The sequence below is a fragment of the Canis lupus genome, chromosome 3 (genome assembly GCF_048164855.1).
Source record: "Canis lupus baileyi chromosome 3, mCanLup2.hap1, whole genome shotgun sequence".
NCBI lineage: Eukaryota > Metazoa > Chordata > Mammalia > Carnivora > Canidae > Canis > Canis lupus.
Genome location: NC_132840.1, coordinates 11,334,714 through 11,345,745, shown reverse-complemented (window position 1 = coordinate 11,345,745; position 11,032 = coordinate 11,334,714). Strand labels below are relative to the sequence as shown.

Sequence of the window (11,032 nt, the reverse complement as noted above, 5' to 3'; positions counted from 1 at the left end):
GCCATCTCCGGGCGCCCGGCTAGGGGGGCGCTGGGTGTGGGGCGGCTCCGGGGCCGGGGATGGCGGCGGCCGCGGTGGCGGCGGCTCCGGGACGAGCGGGAGGAGCCCAAGGAGCGCCGTGAGATGGGCCGGTGAGTGTCGCGGGAGTGGGGGCTGCCGGGCGGCCTCTCTGAGGCCGAGCGGGCCTGGCTCGGAGCTTAGGAGGAAGTGGCCCCCTGGAGCCATGGCCCCGCCGGACCGGGGCCCGAGAACCGCGGACCCGGAGAGCGAAGGAGGCCGCGCCTGGAGCCCCGCGCGCTTTTCTCCGGCCCGGCCCGGAAGGCGGCCCCAGGCCCCGGCGCCCCCGCGGCCGTGTCCCCGCGGGCCGGGGTGTCCGAGGCTTCGGGGCGAGAAGGGGCCCCCAAACAAGGAAGCATCTCCTGCGGGGCCTTGCCGCTGCTCCTCGGCTTCAGGGATCGCGCCCCCCCGCACCCCTAAGCGTTAAATTCCCAGTTTGGGGCCCTTCCCTTGTCGAAGCAAGGATTGCAGGATCACGGGAAGCCATCACCCGTACGTAGTCTCTCCCGAGCTCCACTCTCTGGCGGGCGCACCTCTCGCCCTCACCGAATTTCGGGTTCCGTCTCTTGCTTGTGGGCTCTGACTGGCAGCATTGGCAGCTCTCCGGAACAGACCCCCGGCCCCGTTAGCTCGGTGGGGTCCCAGGCTACGTCTCTCCCCACCCACAAGTGCTCTTTGAGCCCCCCACCCCTGAGGAAGAGGTTTCAGATTCCGAAATTGTTTGGCGTTGTTGGAACCTGGTTGCACAGGCTTGGCTCTTTGTTGTCATTCGCTCAGACCTTTTGAGCGAATCTTTTATTTATTTTATTAGGTCGTGTTTGGAGAACCCAGAGGCAGGTTTTGCTTAAGGTTTTAGTTGGCAGGAAGCAAATGTAATTCAGAGATTGGAGATGTGACCCCAATTTCTGTTGCGAATGAGGGAGAAAGCTAATTGCCTCTCAGTTAACCGGGGCTGCTACCGAAGAAGGGATGCAAGAGTCGTGCCCACTGTGTAATTTGTTTACAAAACTGAGGATTTTTCCTTCCCCTCGTTTTCCTATCTCATCACCTTTTCTTGTACATACACCTTGCCAATCTTAAGAGATAAATGTTGCTTCGGTCTGGTTAAAGGCTTGCCATTCTGTAGGACTTGGATAGGGCAGTGGATAGTTTCTCAGTGCTGGTCAATACTGCTTTATCTGGCGTCCGAGATTAACGCTTTTCTCTGGTCCTTGATGTTACCGGCATGTGTAGATTCAGATATTGATAGTTTAGCGTGAGTTTTGTTTCCTCATTGTTAATAAGCTACATTAGGACCCAGGCAGTGTTTTCATTTTCTGTCACACCTGATTCAGCACTTGGTACGAAGTTGTCACTCAGAAATTTTTACATACACATACAAGATTCGTTTTTGTTTTTTTTTTTTTTTACTCTGAAAATCTGTTAATAAGGCTTCCCCTTGAATGACTCCCCCTTGACCTCTTTTTCTGCCCCAGAAACATAAATAATTGTTCTTTTTCCTCTAGTGCCACTTTTCTCATTTAAATAACCTCCACATCTGTGTTTTCATCAGCCCTGAATAATAGTGAAATCCATGGAGTTGATTTTTCCAGCTTGCCATTGTTCACATGGGAATAATGTTGAATCTTCCATTTTTAGTTGTGCATTTACCTGGAAATTGGGATTGGAAGTCAATTTAACCTTTGGGGAATAAAGTACAGGGAGAGAGTGAAGAATGTGATGTTAAGGAAAACAATGAAATTTGACATACATTGAACATTTTTTTCAGGGATGTCTTTCTATATATTTAAAGCTATTTCCTCTATTCAAATGTCTAGACACTCTGCATAAATGTGCTGTTACCTCTGGAGCAGAGGATGAGGCAGGGACTTATGGACTTTAATGTTTTTGTAGCTTTAGAATTACCTTTCTTGATGACCCTGGGGAAAAGGAGAGGCTAGGCTCCTGCTTACTTTATTCCTGTTTCTGTCTTCTAGGCTCCCAAGGCAGCGGGGAGGACACTGCTTCTTACTACAGCTGCTCAGAGGCACCACTGGAAGCTCAGGTAAAAAAGGGAAATTTGGATACCTTGTTGCAGAAAAATACATCTGGGATTCAACAATGGAAAAACAGAACAGAGTGTAATATCCAGATCCAAAGATCTGGAGCCTTGTTTGGAAGAAATAGGTGACAAAGTTCATATGCATTGAAATGTACAGACTGAAAGAATATTTTATGACAGTGGATAAAAGCATGTATGAAAGGTAACAATAAGAGAAAGGGGAGAGAGAACTTTCTTATGGATCATAGAGACCTAGACATGTTTGAAGGAATAGAACCAGAATTTAGGAAGTGTTGCCTAGAGTAGACCTAGGGCAGTGGAAAAGGAGCCATTGGCAAAAGAAAACACACAGGAAAAAAGAAAGAGAATGGATGAAGAAAGTACATTGAAGATAGTCAACGAGAAGAAAAGCAATCTTTCTAAACTGGGGGGGGGGGGGGGGGAGTCTTTGTGTGTGGCCAGAGAGTTTTGTTGCTCTTTAGGGAGGAGGAGAAACAACTACATTATAGAACACAGAAATGCAATCACTTTCCTCGTGGGGGAAATGTAGTATTTCCTGGGGCAGAGAAGATGCTATTTTTCACTGGCATCCCGGTCTTTGAGGTAGTAGTGATATGAGGCAAAGGAGGATGAGAGTTTAACTAGGCCTGGGATGGGGGGATGGGAAAGGTGAGATCATAACCCGAATTGGGCTGGGGAAAGGAAGCGGGGATGAGGTCATATGTTGGAAAGAAGATAGCACGGTAGTCTTTGGTGACAAAAGGAGAAGCTTAGGAAAAAGAACTGGCAGCAACAACCATGTGGCAAATTTTCTCTTAGGGGAGAAGGCTGGGAAGAGTCAGGATCCCTATCAGAGGCACAGCTAATCATGAAACTGTTGGTCTTGCTGGGATTGCAGAGCCCACAGGTTGTTGACGCATCAATGAATGTTTGTTCTTGGAGCTCTATGCAGTTTCCCTGACTGTTTTCATGTCCTGGATTGGATGAATGAGGGGAGGGTGGCATCCATGTTTGCTCCTTTCTCATGCTTTTTTCCCCATTGATCCCCTTTGTTCCATCTTCCTCCATGGGCACAGTTTCTGCTATTTCCTTTGCCTTGGTTCGCCCCTAGGTTACTTTTCTTTGCTTCTGATTTGTTCCCTAGCAGATGTGGGCGCCCCAGCCAGCAGCAGAGAGGGGTGCAGGGGAGCCACAGAGAAGCCCCTTCTGATGCCCCAAGGAGCAAGCCGACCCCTTCCAGGCTCCAGGAACACCACAGAGCAATATGAAACCTGTTCATGAGAGGAGTCAGGAATGCCTTCCACCAAAGAAACGAGACCTCCCCGTGACCAGCGAGGATATGGGGAGAACTACCAGCTGCTCAACTAACCACACACCCTCCAGTGATGCCTCTGAATGGTCCCGAGGGGTTGTGGTGGCCGGGCAGAGCCAGGCAGGAGCCAGAGTCAGCCTGGGGGGTGATGGAGCTGAGGCCATCACGGGTCTGACGGTGGACCAGTATGGCATGCTGTATAAGGTGGCTGTGCCACCTGCTACCTTCTCCCCAACTGGCCTCCCATCTGTGGTGAACATGAGCCCCTTGCCCCCCACATTTAATGTAGCGTCTTCACTGATTCAACATCCAGGAATCCACTATCCCCCAATCCACTATGCTCAACTCCCGTCCACCTCTCTGCAGTTTATTGGGTCTCCTTACAGCCTTCCCTATGCTGTACCACCCAATTTCCTACCAAGTCCCCTCCTTTCTCCTTCTGCCAACCTCGCCACCTCTCACCTTCCACACTTTGTGCCATATGCCTCGCTCCTGGCAGAAGGAGCCACTCCTCCCCCCCAGGCTTCATCCCCAGCCCACTCATTCAACAAAGCTCCTGCCACTTCCCCACCTGGGCAGTTGCCACATCACTCAAGTACTCAGCCACTGGACCTTGCTCCAGGCCGGATGCCCATTTATTATCAGATGTCCAGGCTACCTGCTGGGTACACTTTGCATGAAACCCCTCCAGCAGGTGCCAGCCCAATTCTTACCCCTCAGGAGGGCCAGTCTGCTCTGGAAGCAGCCGCTGCCAACGGACAGAGACAGCGAGAACGAAATTTAGTAAGACGGGAAAGTGAAGCCCTCGACTCCCCCAACAGCAAGAGTGAAGGCCAGGGACTGGTGCCAGTGGTAGAATGTGTGGTGGATGGACAGTTGTTTTCAGGTTCTCAGACTGCACGGGTAGAGGTGGCAGTGCCAGCACACCGAGGGACCCCAGACACCGACCTCGAGGTCCAGCGGGTGGTTGGCGCTTTAGCTTCTCAGGACTATCGTGTGGTGACAGCTCAGAGGAAGGATGAGCCCAGCCCCCTCAACCTGTCGCATCATACCCCTGACCATCAGTGTGAGGGGCGAGGGTCAGCTAGGAACCCAGCAGAGATGGCCGAGAAAAATCAGGCCCGAGGGTTCTACCCTCAGTCCCATCAGGAACCGGTGAAACATAGACCTTTACCCAAAGCAATGGTTGTAGCCAATGGCAACCTGGTGCCCACTGGAACTGACCCAGGTCTGCTGCCCATGGGCTCGGAGATCCTGGTGGCATCAAGTTTGGACATGCAGGCCAGAGCCACCTTCCCAGATAAGGAGCCAACGCCACCCCCCATTACCTCCTCCCACTTGCCCTCCCATTTCATGAAAGGCGCCATCATCCAGCTGGCTACAGGGGAGCTGAAGCGGGTGGAGGATCTCCAGACCCAGGACTTTGTGCGCAGTGCCGAAGTGAGCGGGGGGCTGAAGATTGACTCTAGCACGGTCGTGGACATTCAGGAGAGCCAGTGGCCTGGATTTGTCATGCTGCATTTTGTGGTTGGTGAGCAGCAGAGCAAAGTGAGCATCGAGGTGCCCCCCGAGCACCCCTTCTTTGTGTATGGCCAGGGCTGGTCCTCCTGCAGCCCTGGGCGGACTGCACAGCTCTTCTCTTTGCCCTGCCATCGGCTGCAGGTGGGAGATGTCTGCATCTCTATCAGTTTACAGAGCTTGAACAGTAACTCAGTTTCTCAGGCTAGCTGCGCTCCCCCAGGCCAGCTGGGTCCCCCCCGAGAAAGGCCTGAGAGGACAGTGTTGGGACCCAGAGAGCAATGTGACAGTGAGGGGAAGAGCCAGCCGTCAGGTGAGGGCTCCCAAATGGTAGAGCCCTCGCAGCCGGAGCCTGGTGCTCAGGCCTGCTGGCCAGCCCCAAGCTTCCAAAGATACAGCATGCAAGGGGAGGAGGCGCGAGCTGCACTGCTCCGTCCCTCTTTCATTCCGCAGGAGGTAAAGCTGTCCATCGAAGGGCGTTCCAATGCAGGAAAATGAACCTCTCTCCCAGACCAGGACTGGGGCTTTACCCCGGAGCTGGGCCTCACCGTGCGCAGGCAGAGGATTTGCACATGCCGAGCAGGGAAGGCGCTCTTGGCAGTGAGATTGGGGGGGAGGCGGAGGCGTGAAGGCAGCCTCCCGAGGCAGGGTCTGTTGCTCGTTACCGCACAGCACCCTTTCAGGACAGCCCCAGAGGGTGCTGTGGTGGGGAGCAGCAGGCCTGAGCCAAGGGAGGATGGGGGTGCACACAGGATAAGAAACATTCCAAATATCAGGGCCTCCCTGTTCTTTCCTCCCCATCCCTAGCTCCTGCAAGGGGAAAGTCAGGCTTTGGGGGCAGGTGGCAGAGGGAGGGAGCAAAGAAAGAGCCAAAAATGATGATCCACAGCTTATAGTAGCAGTTCAACTGTCTGAAGTTTTTTTCCTTTCTTTTTTGTGGTGGGAGGGCAGGAAGCCCCATGATCGGGATTAAGAGGGTTCCCACCCAGAACTCTTCTTTTGAGAGCTGTGCACTTTAAAGGGTGATTTTGTTACAGACGTCTGTGGGTTTGTGAGGGAGAAGCACTCATCTGCAGGACTCTGCTTGATCTGTGCTTCAGCCCTTTCCCATCTCCCCACTGTTCCTCCCACAAGGCTTCTAGCACCAGGAGAAAGAGAAGCCCCTCCAGGGTTCAGAGTGAAGTCCTGCTTTGGCGGGGACCCAGGCAGGGGACTTTGGGAGAAAGACCTGATGGCCAGGTAACTGGGCTCTAGGCAGGGCTTCTGGAAAGGTAGCTGACCTAGCAAAGGTCCTTGTACCCAGCATGCCAGACCTACTTCGAAATCGTAACAAATTTCTAGTTCATAATGGTGAGTTTTGAAAGAACCAGTGGACCTTTGTCCCCAGTCCCCTACTCTCCTCCTCTGTCTATGTTGTGCCTAAGTGCCTGCGCTGCCCCCACCCTTCTGCTGCCCTGTCCTCTGCATGGTGTCTTGACCTGGGCCTACTTTGTAGCTGCACTGCCTTTCCTTTCCCCTTCTGCAAAATTGTTTTTGTCCACTCTGACCAAGACCTCTAGTTTTTAGCGTGTAGGGGTCTCTCTGATTTCCTCTTCAGTTATAGTCCCTGTTTTTAAAAACTCATAAAGAATCATGTCCCCTCCTCTCTGCAGCTGAACAGCTTGGTAGTGAAACAAGAAGGGAACTGTGCCCTGGGTCAGGGCAAATAGACCTGGCTGGGCAGTGCCCATCCTGGTGTTTTTACACAGCCCCTCCTATCTCACTCCACTTCCCATCAGCATTCAGGCTTCTCCAAGCCATCCCCTCCCACAGCCAGCTTGAAGGTTCTGGGATAGTCTCGATAAGTTTCCGGTACCTGAAATCTTCTACATCGTATTTTGTGGTGGAGTGTTCTTCTGCAAAGAGCATTCTCAATCTTAGTTGCATTTGCCCCCTTGTGTGTTAAGTCCATGCTCTCCACAACTTTTAGCATTGGCTTGGACTGTGGGTTTCCACTGGGTATTGAGAATTAGGCTCCCCCACCAGCTTTCAGGTGGGTGGGTGGGTTTTTTGTTTGTTTTTCAGGGGTCTTCAGACTCTTGAAGCAACTCAGGGTATTGTCCACCCAGCTCTCTGATGAGGCTTCTCCCAGCGTATGATCCTGGCATTTCCTTTAGAAATGTACTTGGACTGGCTGAGGCCTTGCCCGTCATCAGGAGTCCCAAACCTCTGAGGTCTGATCTTTGCTCTGTCGAGGACTTCAGGCAAGTCTTGTGACCTCTCGCTCTTTCACTTCCTCCCCAGCTGCCAAATGGGGATAAATAATCTTACCTACCTCCTAGGGGGAGGGGGAGTTCTGAGAATGGAGTCATTCTTAGTGTTCAGGTGCTAAAGGTTGTTCTCCTGGGGGAACAAAGTGACTGAGACTGGCTTGTATGCTACAAGCCCAACACGCCACTGTTTCATTCCTAGAGAGCAGTCAGGTTTTAGAGGCCCATACAAAGGAAGCTGTTGACCTGACTGTGAGGACTTCAGTCTCTGGGTCACCTCAGAACCAAACGCCAACTCTGGTGAACACTCAACCTTGTATGCTTTTGGGATCCTCACCTTTCCCTTCTCTGACCCCCATTTACTCTGAATGCTGCTTTCTCTGGCTTGTCTCCTATAGAGGGGGGCCTGTGGGGCTAAGTCTTAGGGGAATCTTCTCAGATGACAGCCCTGGGAGAAGGCCTCATCTCTGGCTATTCTGTGATCGACTCATTCCTAGGGATTATTGTTTGCACGGGTTTCTCAGAAACCTCCTTCCTCATTGGGAGGCTCACCAACTGAATACAGTGGCATGCACACAGTAGACACTCAAGAAGTGTCCATCAAGGACACCAATTGAGCTTCCTCCTGGTGGGAGCAAACCTATGTCCAACCAGATACAGTAGTTTAAACTGAGTGACCCTCCACTTCCCAGCCTGGTAATGTCCACTTAACCCTGGAAAGAGAACATCTTGTGCATATTGGCAAGTTGTGCCCTGACCTTTCTGCTGCTGTTCCTCTTTTGTCTCTTGCCGGTGAAGAACATCAGCAGCTCTTCTCATGTATGTGTATGGAATATATTAATACTCGGTTCTACTAAGCTGCAGAGGTGTCTTGGAAAGTATGGGCTCCCAGGAATAGAAGCTCTGTGCTCTAAATCTTGGTCAGAGCTGTGTCATTCCACTTGCTTTTTCCCTCTGGTTCAGTCTTCTCATCGAGGCATGAGAAATAAAAGGAGCCTGTGGTGGTCTGTTCTTCCTTAAAGGAATTTCCTAAGTTGACAAGAAACTGAAGAGTGGTTTTGAGATAGCATTATAGTGGGAAGCTGTCAGCTTTTTGAGAAAGGGGCAATTGAAGAAGGCCAGAGCCGTTCCCTTGGTGGTTTGAAATTCCCAGAGTTCAGGAATAGAAAGGAGGACTCCTAACTCTGGCACTAAACAGGAATGGCTATACCAGTTTGGGAGTAGAGTGACCAAGTGAAGGATGAGTAATACATCCAAGTCTTGGATCATCGTTCCTATCAAGATTAGTGTACATGGGTGTGTGTGTGTGTGTGTGTGTGCGCGCGTGCATGGTTTGTAGTGGCATGGGGGAAGGGAATTCAGAGCTGAATACTTGTGCCCAGGGGGAGGGGCCCTAGCAGATCTGGCTGACCCTTCCACAGTCTTGGTCCCAGTTGGTCATAACACCAAGGGCTTTGCTCTGTGCTGCTTTGCCACTGCTGCTGTCTGCTCACTGTCCTGCTGCCTGCTACCCTTTAGAGCTCCCTGTCCTTCCATGTCTGAGCATATAGAGGAAATCCAGGCATCCTGTGCATTCTTACCTGTGCAAGTGTTACTTTATAGCAAAGTCTATTGAATAGGGATAGTATGAAATGCTGCTGGTGGGCTGGCGAATCCAAAGGGATGTGGCTTCAGTGCTTGTCAGGAGCCTTTGGCTCCCAATATCTGTCTTGAGGGAGAAGCAAGCAGGTCTTATTAGTGGGCATTTTCTATGTATTAACTGCTTTCCTTTGTGGTATCTTGTATCCTGTTTTTAAAAATAAATGATGGGGAACCAGGTTAGGGCCTTTGTCAGCATCCTAGGGAGGTTCATCTGGCTCCAGTTCTGTGGATTCTGGGGTGAAGAGGGTTCGGAGTGTGACCGAAAGAGCCCCTCAGTGGGGTTTAGGGTTTTTTTTCGGTGGACATCGTAGGAGATAAACAGGGTGGTGGGATGATTTAAACCTAGAACATGCAGACATATTGGAGAATTGAATGATCACACTGGAGATGAAGGGTGGACATGGGCTGACTGGGAAATGGCCTGGGTCTTTTGGAGTAAAGATACCTGATTAACTGAATTGGCCATGGAGATAAGGTTACAGTCTGAAGAGCAAAGTCAGTTGGGTAGAGGCCAAGTTTTAGGGAGACTTCCTGGCCTCTTAGGGCTAAGTTTACTAAACCACACTGAAGCTACAGTACTTTCCAGATGGGAAAAAGTGTACACTACAGTTGAAGAGCTGGACTGTGCAAGATTGGATGTTGACCAGGAACCTATTAGCCCTCTGCTGGGAAGCCTTCGCCGTCCAGCTTCCCTGGGCTAGGGAAGGCCTCCCACATTATGCAATAATAAAATAAGCATCTGGGTCTTTGCAGCTATCAGTTGCTCTTTCAACTCTAGGGTTCATCTTTGGGCCAGAAACCTGATCTGGGCCTAGGATGACACTGGCCCTGGAGATGCTAGAGTCGACTGCACTCTCTCCTTACCTGCAGACTATGCACAGTGCCTGGGGTGGAAGGAGGAGAGGTGGTGCGGTTTGCCCTGCTGAGCCTCCCCAGCAGGAACAGTAGTAATAAATGCACTTTTCACACTAAGGTTTCTTTATTAGTTCTCCTGTTAAGCCTAGATCCTCCCCCGGTAGATTGCAAACTTAAAGTCTGTGTGATCCCAAAGCCATTCTACTGCAAATGCCCAGCAGTGAAGATGGCCTCAAATTGGGTTCCTGTCTGCAGTGTATGGCAGCAGCCCATGTGCCTTTACCTATTGTCAAACTTACAAGCATTTATTTCTGTCTTTATGACTGTCACGGGGACCGAGGTTCTTCAGAGAGTGAGCAAGCTGGTGACACAGTGGTTTTACACCCACTCCCTGGACAGGGAGTTTGCACATAGTTGTGAGCTGTGAGTGGTTAGTGCATTGGTGGTATTGCTGAAGGCAGGGTTCACCCCTATTTGCTTGACACTCACACTCAAGAGAATATAGATTGTGCTGGGAAGAGACTGACTGTACTCGTGGCAAACTTGAAGTATTAAAATAAGGCTGTCCCCCTACATCCTTCCTAGTCACACACAGGATCCCTGTAGCCAAAACAGTATATGTTCCAGCTGCAGAGAGCAGATTGCTCTCAGCTTGCACAGCACCTTAGGGGAGGGAAGAATATATGGATAGGGAATGGGGTGGAGAAAGGAAACGGGAATGTTGTCATCAGGTGGCTTTAGGGTCCTGAGGAGTAAAGAAGGACGGCACTGGGGAGGTCTGGATGGATCTGATTTGTGTAGGAGTTCCCTGTAGATAAATTACTGATCCCCCAACTACTACCCCCAGTATGTAATGGCTGAATTAATATGTAATCAACTGCATTGTATCTAAAGCCTTAGAACTAGTCAGGTGCTCCCCCCACCCAGTACCATTTCTTACCCTCTAATCCTACCTGATCTTTAACAAAGCATTAATAATTCTAAGGATAATCTCTATTTTGTTGTGCTTTTTTGTAACTGTTTTAAATAAATCAATTTGTACTGTATATTTGTACTTTTGTGAGATCCTTTTTGCTGTTTTACCATTTTAAGTCTCTGTACTTGGCTACACACAGATTGTATTTTTATTGTTAATGCTCTTCTTATGGATACCTGCATTTAACTTGTGGACTATGTAAACACAATATATATCAATATCTATATATCTATATATCTATCTATATAAACTACTAGCTTTTCCTTTTGGTGTTTGCGCCTTCTTCTTATCCCAGCCTTAGGTGGTGGCTGTTGGGTGGGGGATAGAAACCCTTCATGGGAGAGCTTGTAATGGCAAATAGTGCCCATCTTTATGTGGTGGGC

General features: G+C 50.4%; 1 protein-coding gene across 4 annotated transcripts; it reads left to right on the top strand.

Annotated features, from left to right (window-relative positions):
* ATXN1L (ataxin 1 like) lies at positions 1–10,912 on the top strand. 4 transcript variants are annotated; one of them, XM_072817596.1, is made up of 4 exons: positions 1–131; positions 2,034–2,101; positions 2,918–3,005; positions 3,246–10,912. In XM_072817596.1, the coding sequence occupies exon 4, from the start codon at positions 3,363–3,365 to the stop codon at positions 5,424–5,426; it is 2,064 nt and encodes a 687-aa protein (XP_072673697.1). In that variant the 5' UTR covers positions 1–131; positions 2,034–2,101; positions 2,918–3,005; positions 3,246–3,362; the 3' UTR covers positions 5,427–10,912. The 4 variants fall into 4 exon arrangements, with proteins under 4 accessions (XP_072673697.1, XP_072673707.1, XP_072673682.1 ...); XM_072817606.1 differs by having other exon boundaries at positions 3,243–10,912; XM_072817581.1 differs by lacking the exon at positions 2,918–3,005.
* The last annotated feature ends 120 nt before the right edge of the window (positions 10,913–11,032 follow it).

Bases quoted from the DNA above. Each gene is read 5' to 3' on its own strand.
- ATXN1L (XM_072817581.1), top strand. From the start codon at position 3,363: ATGAAACCTGTTCATGAGAGGAGTCAGGAATGCCTTCCACCAAAGAAA.